This window comes from Charadrius vociferus, unplaced genomic scaffold (genome assembly GCF_000708025.1).
Source record: "Charadrius vociferus isolate BGI_N301 unplaced genomic scaffold, ASM70802v2 scaffold385, whole genome shotgun sequence".
NCBI classification, from domain to species: domain Eukaryota; kingdom Metazoa; phylum Chordata; class Aves; order Charadriiformes; family Charadriidae; genus Charadrius; species Charadrius vociferus.
This window is the reverse complement of record NW_009648925.1, coordinates 7,575,283-7,599,987: the sequence shown is the minus strand read 5'-3', so window position 1 is coordinate 7,599,987 and position 24,705 is coordinate 7,575,283. Positions and strand designations below refer to the sequence as shown.

Here is a 24,705-nt window from a genome sequence, read left to right as displayed (position 1 = left end):
GATGAATATATTGAACAGGACTGGACCCAGTACTGACCCCTGAGGGACACCACTCGTTACTGACCTCCAACTAGACTCTGCACCACTAACCACAACCCTCTGAGCTCTATCTGTAAGCCAGTTCTCAATCCACCTCACTGTCCATTCATCTAACCTACACTTCCTAAGCTTGCCTGTGAGGATGATGTGGGAGACAGTGTCAAAAGCCTTGCCAAAGTCAAGGTAGACAACATCCACTGCCCTCTCCTCATCCACCCATCCAGTCACTTCGTCATAGAATGCTATCAGATTAGTCAGACATGACTTCCCCTTGGTGAATCCGTGTTGACTGCTTCTGATAACCTTCTTTTCATCCAGGTGCTTTGAGATAACACCCAGAACAAGCTGTTCCATCATCTTTCCAGGGACGGAGGTGAGGCTGACTGGCCTGTAGTTTCCCAGGTCATCCTTCTTGCCCTTTTTCAAGACTGGAGTGACATTGGTTATCATCCAGTCCTCAGGCACCTCACCTGTTCTCCAGGACCTTTCAAAGATGGAGAGCGGCCCAGCAAGGACTTCCCCCAGCTCCCTCAGCACCCGAGGGTGCACCCCATCAGGCCCCATGGATTTGTATATATCCAGTTTATATAACTGATCTCTAACTTGCTCTTCATTAACCAAGGGAAAGTCTTGCTTCCTCCAGACTTTCTCTGTTACCTGCCCTCCTTTCTCCTTCAAACAGCAACCCTAGAAACCTGAAATCTTTCACCCAAAACAGTCCTGAAACTATCAGCTAGTGATTTGTACATAAGAGAAAAGGCTTTTGTGTCAGAGGACCACACTGATAGCCAATCCCTTGACCTTGATCACTGGCATGTGACCTATTACAGACGTGAAGAAAACTTGCATCTTACTGTATCGTGTGATATTTTAAAAGATCCAATATAACCCTTTAGTGAAGGGTATCACCTTCAGTATAGAAAACAAATGAACCATTTTTGCAATGGTTCATCTACTGTAGAGCTAGGAAAATGCTGGCTTTCTATCACATAGGAAAGCTGTTGCAGGGTTTAAGTGGACCAAGGAGGACTAGATTTTAGACCACCCTCATAACCTCAAACCCAAATTTCCTGTCCCTGCAGATCTTACTCCAAGAATATGCAGTCTCCCAGTTTCTTCAGTAAAACGTCATATAAAACCTTGACGGACAATGGCAAATCAGTGCTCTGGTTTTGGATCTGGAGAGTATGTGGGGAGATGGCTATCTAGTGAATAACTAGGATTGCCAACTGCCTAGTCAGCAAAGAGATGCAACCCATTTATTATGAAAGTCAAGGTAACTGCCATGTTAAAGAATTTTGTTGCAGACCTGATTTCATGTAGTCTCTCTTATTCCCCTATTTTAAAGGAAAGTTATGGCTGTCAATCAATCACAAAAGAATTTCCTGAATTGCAACACCTTGCTGATTATAAGGTGATGTTAAACAGAAAAGTAATTTTAAAGTCAGTCTACAAATGTTTTGCTTCAGCTTAGCCTGGCAGCTGTAAATCTAATCCTCGGTACTCTAAAATTTGTGCTGCATTACTATGCTGGCACAGTATTTTTTAGCCACCACAAGCTCACAGTTAAGACAATAGTACGCTGTAAGGTCTTCATGGCTGGTAGAGATTTCCTTAAGGAGTAGTGGTTATTCCACACAGCATTAGCATATTTTGAGCATCAACGGTAGTTTCAGACTAGAAAGTTAAATTCTCAAGAAACTTATTGTCTTAGGAGGTTTCCAAGTAAATTCATAGCATTTGGAACATATAACAAAAACTGATATCCTTTAAAACCACCACTGGGGAAAAAAGTCACTCTAAACAATTATGTGTGATAAGAAACTGCCAGAAGGTCCTTCATGTCTAGAAAAAACCATCATATCTGTCATTTGTACTCTGCACACGTGCTTAGCTTTCTGGACTCTTAGTTTGTTAGCTTTTCATTTTCATGACATTTCTGTGCCTTCTTCACCTTGAGGTAAATTGTTACAGATGAAAACAGCAATTTCTAAAATAAAACCTTTTACCCACTCATTAATTCACTCAAGGAGAACCTACTTCTACCCCCTTCTGGTTATTGCTAATGTAAGGCCTGGAAGTTGTGCAAATCAGTGTGGCATCTTTTAGAAAAACTGCTTCTCTGCAAAGTACTTAGTGATTTTAGCCACAGGTTTACCTCCAGGGGTCTGTAATACAAGGACCTCCTTTCTCCTAAACTATTTAAAAACATGGCTAGCAGCCTGATACAAGAATGCCCACCAGACCCACTGTACACAAATACAATTTTTGAGAGCAACTCTGAATGCTGCTTTCTCTCAAACAGAAGGCATCATTCTGCCTGTTAAAATTTGCTCCTTTGTAACCGTGACATCCTTCAGTCATCATTGCAGTTACTGAAGTGTTACATTTCTGTAGAAAGAATACCTGCAAATACTCCAAAACTTTTGTTTCCAAAAGGATGTAATATCATCACCAATAATAATAATATCAGCATCATCTATGATGTCCATCAATTCACAAGAGCTGCCTAAAGTGGAAAATATTAATATCGTTACATATATGGTGAAAACTAGCCAAACAGCTTTATACTGTTAGAATTCACAATGCCTTTAGGCAAAAAAAGTATCCCGATTTTTGAACTCGTGATAACAATGAGATGTGTTTTCTTTCTATGAAGTTCAAACAATGATCTTGCATATATAAATAGTCTATTGCTGTTCCATTACACCGAGTTCCTGAAGTTCCTATTCTGTGTAGAGGATATTTTCAGATAATGAGATCAATACATGCTACTGTCTAAAGACCAATTAAAGCAAATGCTGTGGTACATGCTAGGGAATTATTTTTGCTCTGAATTGGGGCAATTTCAGTTGTGTGGCAACAGGACACTCTTCTTCCTTCATAGGAATCCTATTTCATTCACCTAAAGATTTATCCACTAAGAAAGAATTTTATTTTCCACAGCACAGGCTCTAAACAAATAAATGCTTATCAAAAAACAGTACCTTTTCAGCCTCTTCACTAGTCACCAAACTTCCCTCTGCTTCATCTTTAGTGATCAAAGAAATTCTGTCTAAAAAAAAAAAGAGAGATATAAAAATATCATTAGAAGGCTTCCCAAAAACGCACTTAATGTTAGAAATGAAAAAAGTCTTCCAACTTCTGAATGTGTCATCATCAGCAGCAAAAATAAAAAAAATATTGCTCAAAGGAAAATGTGACTTGCATAAATGAGTCAACTATGATATAAAAATAAATTAATGAGCATATTCATAAGCTGGTGGAAGTATCCATTTAGGAAACTGCTAATATTATGACAATCAAACTAATGAGACACTGAAATCATAGATCACAGATGAAATGCTGAAAATCTATCAGAAATTACACTTTTAGTCATTCACAGCATGCTCTTCAGTCCTTAATAGCCTTAGAAAAATTAACTCCTAACATACAAACACTTATGCTGTGATTACCTACAGTCTGACTGCCAAAGTGCTGGTCCTGCCCCCACTTTGCTCCTTGGTTGTGCCAGCACCACCATCCTGTGCAGTGACCCCCGAAAAAAGAAATAATCTCAATTGCTTTTTACTCCAATAATTTTTCCAGTCTAGCTCATCACTTGGCTACACGAATGCTTGTGCCTGAATAAAGAGGCTGTGGGTGTGAGAGCAAAGAGCAGTAGATTCATAAAGGTTTCAGGAGCAGCACAAGTGTAACATCACCTTAATGTGCTCATAGAACTACATGACAAGCTTTCAGGAGAAAGTGAACTCAAACAGATCTGTCTTGCTCCTGAGCCACTAACTCATTAGAATCACAGAATCATAGAATTGTTTAGGTTGGAAAAGACCTTTAAGACCAAGTCCAACCGTTAACTTAGCACTGCCAAGTCCACCAATTAACACATCTATCCTCTTCTGGTGATTGCATTCACTCATGGTAAGGCCCAGTGCATGCCACATCTGGTAGAAAAGAAGAGATAAGTCATGTGGCAAGAAGCAGGGAAAATAGGACTTCTGCTTTTGGTAGCAGCAAGCGACAAGCAATTTCAGCTACTTACTGAAAGCAGCTAGGTTACGGAAAAGCACCGTGATTTCATCATCTCACAAGACGATAACCTATTTTGTATGAAAAATGTACGGAAAAGCACCGTGATTTCATCATCAAGAAGATAACCTATTTTGTATGAAAAATATCACCTCTGTATTTAGAGGTTTTTTCTCTCACAAATATACTGCAGTTTGTTAAAAACTGTGGTTTGTACCAGCTGAAAATTATTAAAAGGGTATTCTAGCAGAGCTTTTGAAGACCCAAGTTTCCTACTTTCAAAAGTTTTTTTGGTTTGGTGTCGTCCCCCCTTCACCCCCCAAATTTCTTCAGAGAAGGTCCCCTACAATACTACTGAATGTATTTTTCTTTCGGTGATGTCTTGGGCCAGTTTTGGGTTGCTAAACAATTCCGATCTTGTATTTTGAAAAACTTGGATGAAGTAGACATTACAGAGTGTCTGGGGTTCGTCACTTTGAAAGGCGCTATACAAAAGCATATAATTGCATTTTATAGCATGCACTCTGAACAGATAGAGCTGGGCATTTAACAGATTTTCTTAGCACTAGTTCCAATTAAAAACAAGAGTATGATGTAAAAGATTTTTTTAGTCCACCAGGTTTCATATTTGTAAAAATGTTCCTTTATTTATCACTTGCGTAGTCTCTGAATGCCTTTTGGAGTTACACTGCCTTGTATCTCCCAGTTTAATCATAGGTAGGTGTCATATTACCACGTATTCTGTCCTTCAGGTTGCTTAAACACAAAATGATCAGTGACAGATTTCAATGCTATCTATGCCTTTTTTGAAGCTTAATTTGGAAGACTCTTTTTATATCTCTGCTGCATGAGTTTTTTCCATTTATTTTGAAATTCAGCTGAAAGCGTATCTTCTTCTCCTCACTCTGTAACATTTAATTTGTCTCTCTTCTTCTACAATTAATTTACCATTTCAACAAGACTTGGCAAAGCATTATGGATATTGCCGATATGAAACTATTAGTGCAAAAAATAAAGTTGCAACATGGAAGTTTGTTGGTTTTGGTTGTTTTTTTTTTTTTAATATTTTTAAACAGGCTGCAGGAATGAACCATATCAAAATGCTGCTCTGGGGTTAGTTTAAGTGTCCCGTTGCTACCAAAGTTTTCTTTTACATAATGGATAATACAACTCGGAATGCTTTTTGTTGTTCCCAAATGCCATCCTACCTTGTATAATGATCTCCCAGAAATCAGCTAAGGCTTTATCTTCCACCTTTGATTTCAGGGCCTGCAGAAAGTCATTAAAGCACTGCACCTTGGACAGCTGAAGAAAACAACAGCGATGATAACAGAGAAATATTAAAGTAGCTTACTAAACAGAGCTGCAAACTTAATTCTTCATGAAGTCACCCAACATGGTGAGCACAGAAGTCAGTACAGATTTTGTATTTTACTTCTACTAAAGCCAAGAGTTCTAAGGAAAGGTGAGCCACAAAAACTGCCTTTCAGAAAGCTAGAAAGACTTTCTTGTAACCAGCTTTATTTCAGAAGAAAGTTGTAGGATTGCTTATTTTTCTTTTACAAGCATCAGGTCACAGGCCTTGTGTTTTTATGTTTAAAAGAAAACAAACAACAGCACATAATACCAGAGAAGCTCATCCCCATTCCAGTAAAAATAAAGAAAAATAAAATGCAAATATATTTCTAAACTTTCAAACAGTATAAGCGGTTTTAATCTACAAATCAATTCTTTTTGCTGTAGCAAGAAACTATCAAGTTTTTAATACAGAAAATAGTCCCATCATGTCTTTAATTTGAAAGATATGAGAGTTTTCACATATTAACATTACCTTAATGGCCTCCTCTCTGAAAACTCTGACACAGTTGATCCCTTTCATGTAGTACTGTGAACCTTTATTTTCCAGGAACTGATCAATGCGGTTTATCAACTGCTGACTCACTGAAAGACAAGGAGAAATAAATACATCAAAGAATGCACATTTTCAAGGCAAAAAAAAAAGTTTCCTTTACACCTCTCTTTTTCTACTCTAGTCATCAAAAGAGTTAATCATACCCATACCGCCTTAAGTTACTAAAGTTGATAACTTATCTAAGCTACTGACAATTACTTCAATCTCTCTGGAAAAGCAAGATACACTAGGAAGAAACCTAAGCATGGCCAAGGCAAAAGTCTCCCTGAAAGCCAAGAAAAAAAGGCACTGGCATGGCTTATTTGATAGAAAGTAAAACCAGAACATTTTGGTTCCTACAGCTGAGGGAGGTTATGTTCTACAACGCAAAGCATATCCCTAAACATCCTTTGAAATACAGGCATATTTCAATAAGAGCGTTAAGTTTACAATGAAGGTGCAATGATGTCAAAACAACAGCTGTAGGGTGACTGGAGTTAAAAGACTACCTTGTTGTTATTGACATTAGAGTATATCTTGTCTCTGTACAGGTAGTTTGATGATTTTTCAGGGGGGCAATGCTGTTTACAATTATGGAGATAAGTATTATAAACTGTGCATGCCTGACAGAGAGAGGCACAGGCAAACAAGATGACTTGTACCAACAAGAAGGGAAACGCTCATTTCATCCCCACTATTGAGCTCCTAAAAGGTATGTAGCTGTAAAACACGGCAAATGTGTCAAGTGAAAACGTCACCAAGAGCTCTGCAAGCCCAACTAAATTCTGCTGGATTTTAGTACTTTTTTTTCTTTTCTTCCTGTTTAATTATAGCTGAGGAATTGTCCAATTTTACCCTGGGAAAAGCCAAGCGTGAAGAGCATATAACAGTGAACTATAAACTCAGAAGCACTGTGAAAAAGATGAATAGGGAGTGATAGTCCACTGCCTCTCCCAAAGCAAGAGCAAAGAGTTGGGTTAAGAACAAACGGAAAAAAGAAGTAACTCTTCAAACAAAATCAGTTAACCTCTTTACACCAAGCCACTGTGGGATGCTAGAAGTTTTAACAGCTTTTTTTTTAAAAAAAAAAAGCTTGAACAAATTCTTAGAATTTTTAAAAGAGGAACTCCATCAAGAGAGATTAAAGATGATGTTGCCATTGAGGAAGAAAATGCAGGAGAACATTCTGGACAAGTCACAGCATCTGCCTGTCCTGTTCTTGTACTGTTAAAAACAGGTTACTGGATTACCTTCAGCCTGACCTATAGCCCTTCTTATGTTCAGACGTTCAGGGCACTTATGTTACTGGAACTATTTCAGCCATGGAAACATCAACATAGAAAATCATCTGCCAGAGTGATGGAAGAGACAAGGATAAGTAAACACAGCAAGAAGCCAACATCGTTCCAATACTGTGTTCCACTCTGCTCACTGTAAGCATACACAGCACTTATATTTACTTTTATGAAATGCCTAACTGAACTCAATGTGAAGGACAGCAGCTCTGAAAAGAGGGAAACAAGACATGTTTGATATGCTCCCACTAGCTTTTGACTCTACCATTTCTAGAAAAGGAGACGGACACTGGTTCTGTCCAACAGCAGCTATCACACAAGCAAGTGTGCTGAAGCACCTACTGCTCCAAAGGTGATCAGCTCACTCTTTTTATCTATTTTACCAGTAGCTGACAAACTAAATTGAAGTCTCACTACTTAAGCTGCTCAAGTTAAGTCAGTCCATTTTTTTTCATGGTTAACGATTTTCTCATTAAATGTTCTAAGTTCTTACGAATTGAACTAATAAAAGTAAGTCCTGCTGGTGTTTTCAGTGGTGGTGGTGTTTTTTTTAAATGCTGCCTTTTCATTGATGTGTTAAATTAAAACCCCAGGCACTACGAGGGTGCAATAAAAGCCTTTATTGTCAGAATGATTCCAGCATACTGTTTGAAATTATCAGACACTCTACTTCTTCTGCATTTAATTTTAAAATCCTTTTCCATTTGATTGCACTGGCAGGCATCAGAAGAAAAACTTTTTCTTGCTGTCCTTTTGAAATCTGTTGTAAGGAACCAAAAAAACCCTACAATGTTTTACTAGGCACTGAAAGACCAGAATAGATGCAGGAAGCAGGTTATGTGGCAACAATATTTTAAGTCAGATTCTTCTAACATGTTGAAATAGTTTGGCTAAAATTGGGTCTGTCCATTGGTTTCCCTTAAATGATTGATGAATTTAAAATAGATAAAATTCCCATGTTCTGATTAGACTACCAAATTAGTTCACGGGGCCAAAGACAATACCAGAGACTGTAGGTAAGGATTATAACTGGAAGTTCTCTGAAGTGAACTCTGTTCCTTCACACTTCTTGGTCTGAGAATTTAGTTGATTTCGTGCTGCCTGTCATCTGCCTTTCCATTAGCATGAATCTTTGGTATTGGGTGCTGCAAAAAAATAAGCCTCCCTGTTTTTGCAGAAAGGCATGTTGTGCATAAAGATGTCTGTCTAAGCAAGCTGCGAATATTACCATTAACTGTGATGTGCACCAGACAAGTCTCAGGCACTGGGGTTTTGAAGCGCAGGTCCTAGAGTTGCAAACTGACAGCCTATTCATGCCACTACTGTGTAATAACCACTTTTTTTCTTCTCTCCCAACTTCCCTTATCCCACCCCACACTTAAGGAAGTGAACTAATGAAATTCTGCATTTTGCATAAACTGGAATTCCAGCAGTCCTAATAAGCACCACGTTCTGCAGATCATCCAAATAAATTTTAATCTTCTGCTTCCCTCTTCTGTTGTACCTGATTGGTTAGATAACAAACACAGTCATTAAAGGCTGGACAACTACAGGTTAAAAAAAAATTAAAATAATCTTTGAACAGAAGATCTTTTAGTTCTAATAGAATTTAATCCCTTCCCCACTTGCATTCAGATACATTCCCTACTCTACAATACATTCACCACTCCTGTTATTTCTTGTGAAATATGCCATGAACAATTACATTCACGTTACTCCTCAATAGTTACAGTAAAAAAGTGTAGTTATATTTTCAAGTTTGTTCAGTTCAGTCCTTATTCTTGATTACTATGCCAACCAGTTTACAGCATAATAATAGATAAGGCTGTATTATAGTCCATGTTCCAATTCCTTGGAGATTTCTCCCCCCCCCCAAAAAAAGTCATCAGGTTAAAAAACCAGCTCTTTCTGTAGACAAAAGACTCCTGTTGTTACCAATCTTCTGATTTATCCACTGGTGGTGGTAAATGACTTGTATTAGTGGACAGTGCTTAAATAAGTCACTGACAAATCAGTTAAACTACCTGATATTAAATTGTAAATTACTTCTCCGTAAGTATCATCTTTTTGTAACTGAAAAGAAGAAAAAGATTATAAACAGAAAACTGCTCTAATTTTTTAAGGACTTCCTTTATCTTTAAGCCAAGAAATAAGAATTTTAAGATCAAGAGCTGTTGAACTACTCCAGTGTCCTATGAGGTGCTGTTCAATTTTGAAATAGTCTCTCTAAATGGTCTGTAGGTATGGATGAGAATGATTTAGGCTGGATGTATGAAGGACATCTGGTCCAAACCCCTGCTCAAACCAGGACCACTGTGGATCAGGTGGCTCAATGCTCCACTGACTTGAGTACTGAGTAGCTCCAGAGATGGAGAGTCTTCAAGTTCTCTGGACCCCTCTTTCCTTGTTTGATTACCATCATTGAGGCTTTTCTTTTTTTTCCTCCCATAACATCTAATCTAAATTCTGTTTGTTGCAACTCAGAGCTTTGCATCTCACCCAATCGCTAGACCCTTCAAAGACAAATCTGGCTTCATCTTCTCTGTGAAGCAGACGTACAGGAAACTTCAAAGTGATTTTATATACTCAAGTATTTGGTTTGCAAATACTTTTCCAATGACTGAATCATTTTCATCAAACCAGTCATTGCATTTGGCCTACCTAGCAGTAGAGGATGAATAGTCTCCAAAATACACAAAAACATCCAGTAAGATAAAAATGCAGACTAACTGCAAAGACATGTGCCAACAAAAAGTGAAAGAAAATACTTTTTTTTAAGTGATCTTAAGGTCTAGAAAGGTAGTTAACTATATACATTTCTACAGAAAATCTTGCATTAAAATATCATTCTTGTTGCAACTGTTTAATAAATTCCCACTGCAAATCTCTTATACACAATTCTTTTATGCATATAAAGCATCCAGCGCAAAACCAGTGTTTTACGTTTGACTTAAGGAGCTACCTATACGCCATAGCAGAAGTGTGACACCTCAGGCACAACAGAATATTTGCTGAAATCTACATGTGCAATTACTGACTCTTAACTTTTTTAATAGAAAAGCCTAGGAATAAAAATATTAACAAACTTGCTATAAATATAAAAATGAGCATTTGGTACCATTTGTCTCTGGACATTTTTTCTTATGTCCATAAACTGTACAGTTGTCATTGCAGATTTCTCTCTTCACTAACAAACAGTAAAATTAAAAGAAAAGCTCTTTCAACTACAGGACTTCAGACATCAAGTTCTCAGATACAAGTCCTGTAAGATGCAATGAAATCTGGCCTATAAACTTACACAGAAAATTTACAAATCGAAGAAAATACTATGCATGTGTCAGTTTTTTTTTTTAACCCTTGTTAAGCCATCCTATCTTCTACAGGAGCGTATGAAAATACAACACCCTGTATCAGACACCACCTGCTCTCCAGAAATGCCGACATGGATGGAACCCTGTAAATAGTCAAATAGGATGAACTGGTAGTCATGCGGCTACTCCTCTGCCATTACCAAGATGGAAATCACTCACTTCATTTGAGAATCTTCTTTGCAGCCACAGTGATGAAGAAACTCATTGTACACCCTTGGGAGTAATGATTAGATTCCACTCAGGCAAACTAATCTATTTTGTTTGCATTCATTGACAAAAATGTCAGAAGCTGTTATCAGAAGACTGCTCTTTGTGATGACTGTGCACTTGTAACCTGCTCGAAGTAAGACCTGCATAAAAATCACATCTCTCTAGTCATGAATGCAAACAAGAAAGTAAAGATATCTGAAGGGGAAACATATTAGTTACATAAGCAATCAACAGTAACCAGTAAGTTGACACCCTCATACACAACTCATCACACAAGCCATAAGTGGGTCCCTACTGTAATAAACTACACAGATGTCAATTAAAACCAGAGTTGATTACTGTTTCAGGAATTGAGCTGCTAGTCTCAGAAAACCTATCCCTGAGGCCCTTGCCAATTTAAAACTCTTAGATTGTTACAAAAAAAAAAAATGTATTTACACATTAGTGACCCAGTTCTCACTAACAGCAAATGCATCATTTCTCCTGCTCTGGTCTGCCATGGGACCCAGGATTCAGACATGGGCTGTCTAACTTGCACATAGGCTTCTCCTACGATTGGCACAGACTCTGATCATCAAATCCCAGTGAGGCTACTGCAGGAGATGCACTGGTACTCATTTTTGACGGTAAATATACCATCAGAACTTCTTACAAGCTGTTTAAAAAAAAAAAATAAATTCCCTTGCCATACTTTGGTCTTGATAACTTTATAATTTTGGTGAGAGACTTGCTGTGGATTGAAGAGGATATGTGCCAATAACCTGCAGCTTAGTTAGCAAGCCATGGTACTGTCAGCATTTGAAGTACAACTCTTCCTATTGCTACAACTTCTCTATCTACAAAAAAATTCCACCCCCAAGCAAACAGTTGAAAGCCCTGTGTCCTCCTTATGGAGGGACTCTGTTGCTATTTAGTGAGGAGGGGAGGAAGAAGGAACTGCTGCCTTTTTAAAAAGAGAAAGTAGGCTCTATTCAGTTTGGAAGACTATACCGGATGCTCTTTTTATACAAGAAAGAAGCAAACCAGGATGCAACCTAATAGTTCTCCTGTCTGCATCCTGACACATATAATGTAATTGTTTGGGTTTTTTCCCAATAAGCTACTTGAATGCCACAGATTATCCTTTCCTGCAAAAATATTTTACATTTCACATGGTCTAGCAGAGGGGGGGGGGGAAGTTTCATCATCAAGTATGACAGAAAATGTTACTAAAAAAACCCCTTAGAACTACTGAATAGTTTTAAGGCAGAATTTATTATTTACATAACCAGAATGCAATATAGCAAGCCATTAAAAACATGCCTGTAATGTTTTATGTATTAAGCTACCTAAAAGGGTCTAAAGCAGAAAAAGTATTATGCAGAAGAAAAAAAAATAACATGCAGAGCATGTTTTTATTTACAGTGTCTTCTCTCTCCTGTAAATGGGTGACTGCACTACCTTCTGTCTGGCTACACCTTATAATTACAGAGCAGATCATACGTAAAATAAAAGCAGATTGCTCAAAATTTCAGGGGCCATCCAAATGTGTACTGTTGTTATCTGCAGCACAGCTACCAAGTGGACATATTTAAGCACTCTTTAGTTAAACCATCTTCAAGGGTAATCACTATACTTATTTCTGCCTTAAAGCTTTCCTACATGATAAAAGTAATTACCATAACAGAGTAGTCAACTGTTTCACATTTTCTGTATTCTAATATATCGTACAATGCTTTTTTACTGCATCTTAATATATCTAAGTGAGAACACAATTCCAAATATTTTTTCAATAAACAGTTTCTTCTAGATCTAATGCAAAAACCATGTGAAAAGCTGGCTAGCTGGCTTACAAGTCTGGAAATTCTGGAGAGAAATAGCTGTGTAAGCTTTAACAGACTGTATCACAAATCAATATACTACTCAACATCCTCCTCAAACTATGTCCAAAAGGACCACAGGGTTTGTTGAAGTACCCAGCACCTCACTTCAACACCTCTGCATACCTTTTTCTTTGAAAAGGAATCCTACATTAGTGTCTATTCAGCAGATGAAGTTTATCTTGCCACAACCTTCAAATCATCCATTAAAAGAAAAAATGACCTCATCCATCTCGTGCATTCTTTTTAGGATACCTTTGGATTACATATATCTCTGTATAGCTACTCCAGTAGGCAAATACCATACAAACAAATGATAATTCCTTTGCATTTTCAGACTGAGGGCATGCAAGACAGTGGCTGACCTGTGCTTTGTATTCTTCCTCGCCTCTGCATCAAAACCCTGTCTTGCTGTACGCTGAGAATAGATGTGGTGCACACAGATCCTGCTTTCAGTCACATACTACCTGCTTGTTACACCCTAAATTCACCTGTACTTCCTTTTGCTCACAAGCAGCACTAAGAACTGATCTTTGCATGTACAGATTTAAATCCCAGGCATCAGATTCTTATTTCTTCATAGAACAGAATAAGTAGACAGCAGAAGACAGGTTTCTCACTACGTGCACAGCCAACAGCCCTCCACGTCAAGCCAGAAAGATCCCATGAAGCCAGATGAAAACCCAGTTTGAATGAGGCAGTCAGTCAATACCAAGGGATCTTCTGTTAGAAACACCCGAGGAGTGGCCCAGATGCCTCAGTGTAGCCGTCCAGTGCCACCTTACACAAACGCAGTATCTGAGACTTTCAAATAGGGAAGGCGAATACTAATGCAGGAATTACAAGTGATAATTTTCTTTGCTGAGTGGCACTAGATGATAAGCAGTGAACTCCAGGGCATCTCACATAGCTTTAGAAACTTATGTTTACAGAAATGGATTGCATTTACTGAAGATGCTACTAAATATAATTAAGATAGATAAAAGTCATTTACCGTCTTTGAAGTCAGCATTTTTCTGCCTCACCAGAATTCGGAAATCTTCTGCTGGGTTAACACTGCCAACCTATAAAAGGTCCAAAAATGATACAATCATTTGCCAATATCCATCTCTTTACTCTTGCAAGGCAACAAGAATCTTTAAATTTCTGTTTATTTTAATATGGAAACAGAAGCTCTACAATTCTCTGCATGCGGACTCATAAAATGCAAGTCTTACAATGTGTGTTAACGTGGAGTTCTCCTAGCAAAGGTTAGTTACAACACGAGCAAGATGAACTTAAGCTTAACTACACTGCACTCTTATAAGCCAACCATATTCTCTGGGGTTTAGAGGTCAGAAGCACAGTGATTCAGGCTATCTGCTAGTTCAGCTTTGAGACTTTCTGTAGCGCAGACCTCTCACTAATTTTGACAGATGCTTAATGAGGAATGGGAGCTCCCAGGCATGTGGGTATAGAATCATTGGTTTGCCACTCCAACAGGAAGCTCAAAATTAAAAGCTTGCACTCAATTCATTTACCCTTTCTGACCCAGTCTGACAATCTTAAAGCTGAAGCTCTAAATGGGCATACAAGTGCAGAAACCTTACAAAGGAACTAACACCAGGTCAAATATAAATGAACACCTACTGAGAAACGGATGCAGTAACTTCAGAAAAAAATTTACATTAATTAACATTTCCTTTCAGGGATTAAAATTCTCCTAAGTGTATTTCAAAATTTTGTGCTTTGCTGTCAAAATAATTCTTCAGTCTTTCAATAAGCTTGCTTGGTCTCCTTCTGTTTCTTTTAAATATGGCAATGCCACTTTTCAGGAAAAATCAGAAGTCTATATTAGGAGTTCAAAATATTTAAGTCTTTTTGGATTTAAAATAATTTTTAAAAATCTCAATCATGCATTTTAAAAACCAACCTTAAAGCATAGTTTGACAACAAGTGAAGTTATCTCAATTAATATTAAATCACTTTTTTTTTTCACGTAATGTGAAAAAACAAATAAAGGAAGGTTCACAGTTATGATACAGGCTTCACCTACCCATGTACGCAATATCTGGAATTAAGGTAGATGTTTAACCTATCACCAAGATGAAGCCAAATTTGTGATTTAGAACCCCAACCAATGTAGAGAACAGCCTCTAAAATCTCAGCAATACCTTTCATTAAATATACAGAGGCAACTTCTACGTCGCAGATGAAAGAGGGCAAGAACAAAATTCAACCACCGAACCTCAAATCTGAGATTCTGTTTTCTTCAGATCCTCAGGCTTGCCCTTTAGAGCTCTAGAGGCTAGGGGAGAATTTTGTCCTAAAATATCCAAGACTGATGGAAAGTTGTGCTAATATACACCTAAGGGCAGAGGAAGTTGCTTTTAAAAACTCAGGCAGAGAGTCTTAAATCTACAAGTAGACAATATTTCAGTGATGTTTCAGCTAGAAACAGCCCTTTTATCAGGAATTCTGTATATTCACTATAGTAGACTTAGAGAAATTAATCTTCCACTTTAATAATCATATTTGTAAAAATGTGCTTACAGAGGTGACATTGCCTTCGGCAAGTTTCATGATGCTAAAGCTACCTTCCTCATCTTCAATTTTTGGTTTCTTCAGTTTAGGTCCATCTTCACTGCTGCAAATGAGAAGGACCAAAAAGAATATAAACACTTAAACTGTCCTGCCTACTAAGTAGGGAGTCAGTAAATTAATGACATATGCACCGAATACTGGACAAAACTTCATTATACAACTGTTCTCAAATTAGCATTAAGCCATGCCTCATTTTTCCCCACAGGCTGCAGAAAGCAGACAGTAGAAAGAGAGATCAAACTTTATCATAGCATAAAGCAACAGCACTGTTTGTTGAAGGTGTGAGATTATTCATGCCTATTTCAGGAGTCAATTTACTCATACACATCTTCTCCACCTTTCTCAATACATAATATCTCCAGTCACTTTATTTGGAATCTGTATATTGAGTTAACCTTGATAATTTACAGTATATGATTTACAGTATATTACATGACATTTGGTATTCTCACGAGATCTTCGTATCATGAAGTGGCAATGAAAATTAACATTTAAGAAATTCATTTACTCTTCAAAAATTACCTGCTAGTTCCTGTCTTGGAATCGACAGCTACTACAAATCTGCTTACACAGTGGCTTTGGAGTTTAAAGTATTCTCCATCAGCACACAAGAGCTTTATAGACTTCCACTTACAGGAGTCAAAATCTGCTAGACAAACCCCAATTAAGTATGTAAGAATTCTCTTAGAACATTTTAAGCTACATCTCAAAATGCTTTCAAAAGACTATTTGTCGTTTTTAAAAAGCTAGTTGTGATTTTAGGCTACTTTCTAGCTTTGCCCTCACAGGTAACATTTACCAAGGTGTAGATTCAAAGCAGGAACTTAACTGCAACATCTAACATGCCAAACTCTAGTGCGCATCTTGGCAACAGAAGAAAATCCAGCTAATCACAAGAGGGGAAGAAAATCAGACGCTGTGTTCTCTGTCACTTAATGTGACAGGCTACTGACACAGAAGAATCGATTTCAGTTTAAGAATGACTGAAATCTACTCAGCAATCTAAATAGCAGTATTTGTGTTCAAGGAATCCCAAAACAAAGTAAGAAGTTTTTCTTAAAAAAAAAAATAAAAATCTACTACTGAAGTGAAAAGGAACTGCTTGATGATATAGGGACAAAGCCAGAGATCCTGGACTAGCTGCCACTTCGCATTCTACAAGGTTAGAACTGATTTTAAAAACTGCATTGCACATTACAGAAGCAATCGATTATTAGAACTTGTACAGTCTTCCTTTTTACTTTCTATAGCACACTCCTCCCCTACTTCACAATCAGTGTCTATCCCACTTTGCTTCAGTAGTCCTTTCTGCCCTTTACTTAATTTTGTCACTACTGAAATGAAATCCCTTCTACTCAGCAACTCCTGTCATCCAACATAACCTCACTTATCACTCTAAGAGAAATGATGACTTTGGTTATTCCTCAGGACAAGGATAGGATACCTTGCTTCATTCTCAACTCTGCTGACTTTCTGGCTGACCTTGAACAAGTTGCTTGATTGTTCTGGACAGCCGATATGCCTTTCTGTAGAATGGAGAAACTGATGCCTACCTAACATCAGTGAGTTTAGAACTTCTACGTGAAGAAAAATTCTTGTATATTGGCATGCTTTGATGAAAGGTGTAAAGAACAATGAAAATTCTCTTTTAGAATCTTTTTCTCCAAAGGTGTGTTTTGTACTCAATTGCAGCATCTTGAAATCTTTTTCCTCCTGCATTATTTTTACCAATACAAAATGCTTTGGGATTGGAGGAAGGAGGAGAACATAAATGATGGTGCTGCATTTAACTGCCTAGGACCAAATCTATAGGTATCATTAATCAGTGCAATACAGCAGCAACTAATGAACCCGGGCCCATTTATACCAGCCAAGGGTGTGACATTTAGAATCTGTTACTGGTAATGCACCGATTAGCAGTATTTTTAACTGTAAAATGTGCAGCTACTATTTGAAAAAATTAATAAATACAAGATTAATTTAAAACACCCACTTCTACATTTATATAGAAGCCTCTCACATATTGCAAAACTGGATGAGGTAACAGTCTCTTCAAAGCCAACCTAAGAAGGAAAAAATAAAATGTTTTCTATTTTACTAAAATGCTTTTCTATTTTACTGGATATTTTAAACTACACAGAGCTTAGCAAAAGTGAAACAACTGAATATTGAATATTAAAATCTGTATTAAGATATCACGCCTATATTTACGCTGCCTTAATTCCATTAGACCTTAAACATTAAACATAGGTGAATCAGGTCAGTATCATAGACTCAAAGAATACTAGGTTGGAAAGGATCTCAAAGTTCATCTGGTCCAACCTTTCCTGGCTAAAGCACGGTCTAGACAAGATGGTACCATCATCAGACTCCATGAGGGTATGCTTGATCCCATCATCCAGATCACTTACGAAGACATTAAACAGCACTGGACCCAACAGTGATCCCTGAGGGACCCCACTTGTGACAGGTTGCCAGTTTGAAAAAGAGCTATTTACCACCATCCTCTGGGTGCAGCTTGTCAGCCTCACCCACTGCACACACCACTTGTCTCCTCTAGGAGGCAGCTGTGGAGAACTGTATTGAAAGCCTTGGAGAAATCCAGATAGCCAATGTCCACCACTCACCCCGTATCAACCAAGCAGGTTACTTGTGATATGACGACAGGAGACATAAATCAGTTTTAGAAAACAAAAATAATGGTCAACAGAGCTTCTAGCCAACTTTTTCAAAATGCTATATTGCAAATTATCTAGATCTGATAATTTTAATAAGTTGAATGTTATCTGGTGTTTAACGTTTTCCTTAGTCATTGTTGCAGACTGATGTACTTTTCCTTATCAAAGAATTTAATTATAGCACTCAGCTTCTCCCCAAACACAGAACAAAAATATAAAGTTAACACTTCTGTTGTAGTACTGACAATACTACTGTTCCCATTCATTACTACAGCAACACCATTTTTTTCCCCCTATTTTTAATCCTATTACCATTCATCCTTCTTTGCATAGTTGAGTCTCTATCCTTTTCCCTCCCTTACAGATTTTTTTTTTAAATCATTTTAATGGCCTACACCAATTTCCATCTCAACTATGTTTATAGCTACTTTCATCACCCCTCTAAAGTAAACCAGTTTTTAAACAAAATAGCTTTCCTCCTTGCTTGTCAAATTGATGCCTTTAGGGCGACATGTTTTTAAGCAGCTACCAGTAGTGGGGTCACTGTTTTTTGTTTAAATTCTCCCCCCAGCTTGTTTGAACCCAAGTTTTGCCCCCTCCCCCTTTTTTTTTTTTAAACTCGTTCTATCTCTCCCAAATACAGCCATAAATGTATGTATGTGTACACACACAGACACACAGAGAAACTGGGGTACAGGGCAAAGACAAGAGAATTTAATCAGTATGAATTCACAGACACACTAAGGCAAGACAGGCACACACAGCAATGAACAAAATAAAAACCAAGGTGTTTCCCAGTCTGTATACAGAAATATGGTCATTATATCAAAGCAGTAATGTCAGAAGTCCTATGTCATGTCTTCCCAAAGATAATGTGCTGAGGGGGCTCTAGCCAACCCAAGGTAAAGCATATGACAGCTCAGCTAAGCAAGGCCTCAAAATGGCTTGAAGACATTGTTCCTAGTGCTGAAATGACTAAGCCAAAAATAACAAAAAGGAAGGAGAAGGAGCTAACTGAGAACTCTCCAACATCCCAGGAGACCCACTAGTTATATTATAGGCATTCAATAAATTAAGCTTTAAGAAGCAGATTTTGTTCAAGCAAATTGACTTGGCTGGAGTGACAGTACCATTGCAGTAGCAATTACGCATTTACTCTTCATATTTCCATCACAAATAAAGTAAACTTATGTAATAACAAAAAAAAATATCTTAAAACCTGTTCAGACAACAGATGTTCCAAGAAGAGTCCATAACAGCTTGATTTTTCAAGACATTTACTGCACAGCAGATAATAATGAAGCTGCTTTTCTTTTGATTTGGAATTCAAAATGAAAGCTACAGAACAACCTAAATCGAGCAGGCTGAGAAGGAAGACTCATCTTTACAGCTAATTTAAAGCTCTGCAGCATTTATTCTAAACTAAATCAGGCCCTCTGTTATTCTTATCTGAACTATTTTATAACTACCAGTAGGAAAAACTGTTTGACCAGGAGACAGTAAGCTATGCAACAGGTTGCCCAGAGAGGATGTGCAGTCTCCATCCCTGAATGTTTTCAAGACCAGTCTGGATGAAGCCCCAAGTTACTTGTTCAGATCTCACAGATGACCCTGCTTTGAGCAGCAGGTTGAACAAGAAACCTCCTGAGGTCCCTTCCAACCTAATTGATTCTGTGACAACAAATATGCACAAGGAAGCTACAGACCGGTTCCTGGTGTGTCTTGCCCTGTAATAGTAAGACCACCACTACTCACAGAATACCCCAGACATACTGTGGTACCACAATATTCTCCACTCATCAGTATTTTTTTCAGTGTGTAACTCATTGATCTTATGTTCAAAAGACTCTGAGCCTGCTTCATTCAGCAAAAACAATTTAAAGTGTGAAAAAAAACTTTCAAAAAAAATCCATACCACATCTCCAACTTACTTGTCTTTGAAGATGTCTTGAGCAGTCTTCTCTTCTTTTTTCTTGCCAACTTCCTTTAGGGGGAAAAGTGCTTTTACTTTTTCAAGAGCAGCCTGACACCTTTCTTTTACCACAGAGGGCATCTCCAGCATCTCTAAAAGGTGCTGTTCAATTGGTGGCAATGGCTCATTGGGGTGAAAAGCCTTATGCTGCAAACACTGCAAGAAACAATTTGAGCAAAGAAAACCATTTAGTTTATGTGCTTTTAGTATAATGCCTGTATGCCTGACATCATACAGTACGTGCAAAATATTTTCCATATTAAAGAAACTACCGTCATATTGCTGACAAATATTCCAGCTCACAAGTGGATTGAAAGTCATATGATCAGCTGTTTAAGGAGATTAATAATGATATTAAACAAGAACACTGATTCAGATCAGTGTTCCCACACTCACTGGAATGAGTTCTATGAAAACTATTAGGAAAATCCAGAAATGAAAGTCATCTGCATCTATTCAGCTTTTTAACTTTGCTTTATATACATGAGTCACACGGGAGAGATTTCTATACATTCCAAAATTAGGCAACGAGATATATATCCCAACCACGTATTCCCGTTATTGTCAGTTTATCACCCCTCAAAGAAAGTATTTCTTCTTTGTCAATAAAACTCAGTATGCATACAAGAGAAATTTTCACCAGTTTAAGAGCAAATAGAAAGACAGAAATTAAGTGTGCACAGGTGAGGCACAGAATATAGGTATGTTTGCAAATTAGCTTTGAAAAGAGTGGGGAAATAAAGGGGCCTGACAGATGCACATCAAAGTTGGAACAGATGGCAGGAGCTACAGAGGAGAAGGCTTTTTCACCAAAGTGTAAAGAGAGTACACATAGGGAGCAAAGCGGAGGTAGAGAGATGAGGTTAATGAGGCAGGCTACAGAAATTCCATTGAGAATCCCACACAGTGAAGTGTGGGATAGCAGTAGGAACGGATGTGTATGTGCATATATATATATACACAGATACCAGTGCATGCACACACATACATAAAAACACGTGATGTACATAGGAGAATAATTTTTCCAAGCCCATTGTACTGGGTGAATTAGAAGTGTGAAGGTAACTACTCAGTAAACTAAGAATACAGCAGAGATTTGCTCCCCTGTTGGCTGTCAGACATGACATTAATTTAAAAAACAAAACCAAAGCAAACAAAAACCTCTCAATTCATGCTGAAAAGCTGCCCATAAAGAAAATCCAGACCATATGCTACACATCAATACTGATGTGCTTTCATGCTGCCATTAAGATTCCAATCCATATTAGAGCATACTTTCAAAAGGAGGTTGTCATACAAGGCTACTGATTTGGAAACACTTGTAATGATTTGAGGCACAATTATTTTGAAAGAGAGTAAAAATGTGGCTGGAAGCTGCAATAATGGCTCTTGTGATACAAAAAAAAAAATTAAAACAACATTAGGGGATTGAATTAAACTCACAAAGCAAAAAACTTAACTCCCCTGTTGTCAATGTGTTTTTCAGACTTTTGCATCTGAAATCCCTGTGTGTGCAGTTGCAAGAGCTCAGCAGACAAAATAACCACAGCCTCCATTTGTTCCTGTTTTTAGAGTAGATGACGACCTCTGGAACCTGAGATGGCAGGCACCATCAAAACTCAGGTGCTAAATGGAGATGAAGTTGAACAGACTTCACCTGAAGTTTCTAATCCCAAACAGTCCCTTTAAACCTTGCTTCCTCTTCCTTCCGCACCCAGCAAGAACCACTCCTACTTTTACTGGCTAGAAGGCAACCCATGCTGCCACCGGCTTCCAGACTCACTGTTCTATTCACGCGTGTTGTCAGCAATGTACCAGCTCCTCCTTGCTCTTCCTGATTTTGTTACATTTCCAGCCTAGAGATATTGCCAGCTTTCAGGAACACGGGACACAATGGATGTAATGAAGTGGGCTTTTCAGATAATTCGTTCCATGACAAGCAATGACATAACTGCGTGAATAGACAGGAACTTACTGCAAGAAAGCACCCTGCCTTGTTCCCTTCCACACAGCATCTGGGAACATACTTTTGTAAGAACGTATTTTAGCAAATCCTACAGCAACCTGATAATATTTAAAGCCTTAGACCATGGCAGACATTCAGCTATCTAAAAGACAAGCATCTAGTCTGTACCAGTCACCTACTCACTCTACACAACCACAACAATGATGTACTTAGGATCTCCGAAACAAGTAGTATCAATTACTTCCAAGGTTCTTTTTCATGGATTATGGAATAGGCTTGGACCACCCAGTTTCCACTAGTTAGCTAGCTTTAGCATGGTTAAACCTGTGTGAACTGCATCCCAAGTGTCTCAGTTCAGTTTACACCTACTTTGTAACGATTTCAAAATGACCTGCCAACAGAACTACTACATTAAAACAAAACCACAGAATGGTAGGGGTTGGAAGGAACCTCTAGAGATCATCTAGTCCAACCCCTCTGCCAAAGCAGGTTCACCTGGAGCTTGTTGGACAGGAACACATCCAGGTGGGGTTTGACTATCTCCAGAGAAGGAGATTTCACAACCTCTCTGGGCAGCCTGTTCCACTGCTCTGTCACCCTCAAAGTAAAGAGGTTTTACCTCATGTTGAGGCAGGGTTTTCTGTGTTCCAGTTCGTGCCCATTGCCCCTTGTCCTGTCACTGGGCACCACTGAAAAGAGTCTGGCCCTATTCTCTTGACACCCGCCCTTTAGATATTTATAAGCATTGATGAGATCCCCCCTCACTTTTCTCTTCTCCAGGCTAAACAGAGCCAGGTCTTTCAGCCTCTTCTCAAGAGAAGTGCTCCATTCCCTTAATCATCTTTGTAGCCCTCCGTTGGGCTCTCTCCAGTAGTTCCCTGTCCTTGAACCAGGGAGCCCAGAACTGGACACAGTACTCCAGATGCGGCCTCACCAGGGCAGAGTAGAGGGGGAGGATGACCTCCCTCGACCTGCTGGCCACACTCTTCTTGATGCACCCCAGGATACCACTGGCCTTCTTGGCCACAAGGGCACATTGCTGGCTCATGGTCAACTTACTGTCCACCAGGACTCCCAGGTCCCTCTCCACAGAGCTGCTCTTCATCAGGTCAACCCCTAACCTGTACCAGTGCATGGGGTTATTCCTCCCTAGATGCAGGACTCTACACTTCCCCTTGTTAAGCTTCATTAGGTTCCTCTCCACCCAGCACTCTAGCCTGTCCAGGTCTCGCCGAATGGCAGCACAGCCTTCTGGAGTGTCAGCCACTACTCCCAGTTTTGCATCATAAGCAAACTTGCTGAGGGTACACTCGGTCCCCTCATCCAGGTTGTTGATGTTGAACAAGACCCCTGCTAGCTACAGGCCTCCAACTGGACTCTGTGCCACTGATCACAACCCTCTGAGCTCTGCCATTCAGCCAGTTCTCAGTCCACCTCACGGTCCACTCATCTAACCCACACTTCCTAAGCTAACCTATGATGATGTTATGGAAGACAGTTTAAAAGTACTTACAGAAGACTACTTGTTGCTGAAAGCCCTTACAGACTTTGGTGACCCACCTCATGTGCCGCTGCTACTCTGCTTTTTCAAAGAACATCACTGTAAAGTCCAACCACTTACAAACAAGCTCAGTCCTCTACAGACGCTTACACATGGTCTAACAGAGCCATTACAGCATATTTAGATGCAGACTCTGCAGCTGGATCCCATGAACTATGCAATGCTGCAGGCCACCGTCCCCACAAACCTTCCCCCCAGGTCTGTCTCAGTACAGAACAATCATTGTGGAGCAATTTTTTTTATTTGGCTATAGAGTACTGCATTTCATAAACGTCTTATGTGCTTCAAATCCCTGTATTTAGGAGGAGCAACTTAATGACATTGGAACTCTGCCACCACAAAATTATGGAAGTTTGGTTAGGCTTTTCTGGAAGCAAGGAATAAAAGTTGAAACTCTGGATATAGGATATTCCTCATCTTCCACATCAGCAACTCCTTTCTACCCACTCTGTCATTTCCTGATGCCTACCATAACTTCCAGAGATATAATTTAGCTTGATGTTTCTGTTTAAATTCTGGCTCTTGTCACTTATCATTCCAAATATCTTCATGAGGCAACAGAAGAAGGAAATAAAGGGGGAGTTCATCCTTTCTTCAAAGTTATTTTTCCAAACCATCTATAGGTCCTGTTGAGCCCAATCAATTTACTGGCTACATTCCAAAGACGATGTATAATTTTTCTTCATAGTTCTTAAGTAACCAACAGTGCCACTTGGTCTAAGAGCAAAATATTAAGAATCTAGAACATGTTTGCAGCAAAGGAGAGAAAAATCTTCCTGCAACCTACACAAATTAATAGCAGTTTTGTAACCAAGACAAAAAAAATGGGGCTGTGCAAAGCAATAGAAAGAACTAAAAGGACTGGTATATTAGGGGTTTATAAATAGCAAGCACTGTGGACGGGAACTGAATACTACCTAGCACACTGAAACACTCAATAAATACTTTTTCCACCAGTAGCATTCACCCTTACAAAATTCTATTATCCTCTATGGTGAGTTACGCAGTTACTGTCTTCCAGCAGCACTTGACTCAACTGCTGGGACAACACCATCATAGTGTTTCAGAAGACAAATGGTACACCTAAACAAACATCTTTTGTTGATAGGCAACATCCACTGAACCAAAAGAATGCAGAACTGTACCTAGTGATATAATGGAGGAAATTCTATCCATCATGTGTTTCATTTACAAGCAAAAACTTTTTTTTTTTGTAATACCCAAGCTTTACAACCCTTCCTAAGATACAAG

The 24,705-nt window shown here is 38.6% G+C and overlaps 1 protein-coding gene across 1 annotated transcript in view; it reads right to left on the bottom strand.

The window, feature by feature from the left end:
- Positions 1-24,705, bottom strand: part of XRCC5 (X-ray repair complementing defective repair in Chinese hamster cells 5 (double-strand-break rejoining)) — a 51,550-nt gene that overhangs the window by 4,425 nt on the left and 22,420 nt on the right. The window contains exons 13-18 of the mRNA XM_009887331.1: positions 19,887-20,083; positions 15,227-15,317; positions 13,689-13,758; positions 5,900-6,009; positions 5,277-5,373; positions 3,027-3,094 (exon numbers count right to left, since the gene is read on the bottom strand). Of these exons, the coding sequence (XP_009885633.1) occupies positions 3,027-3,094; positions 5,277-5,373; positions 5,900-6,009; positions 13,689-13,758; positions 15,227-15,317; positions 19,887-20,083 (633 nt within the window). The remainder of the gene's footprint in view (positions 1-3,026; positions 3,095-5,276; positions 5,374-5,899; positions 6,010-13,688; positions 13,759-15,226; positions 15,318-19,886; positions 20,084-24,705) is intronic.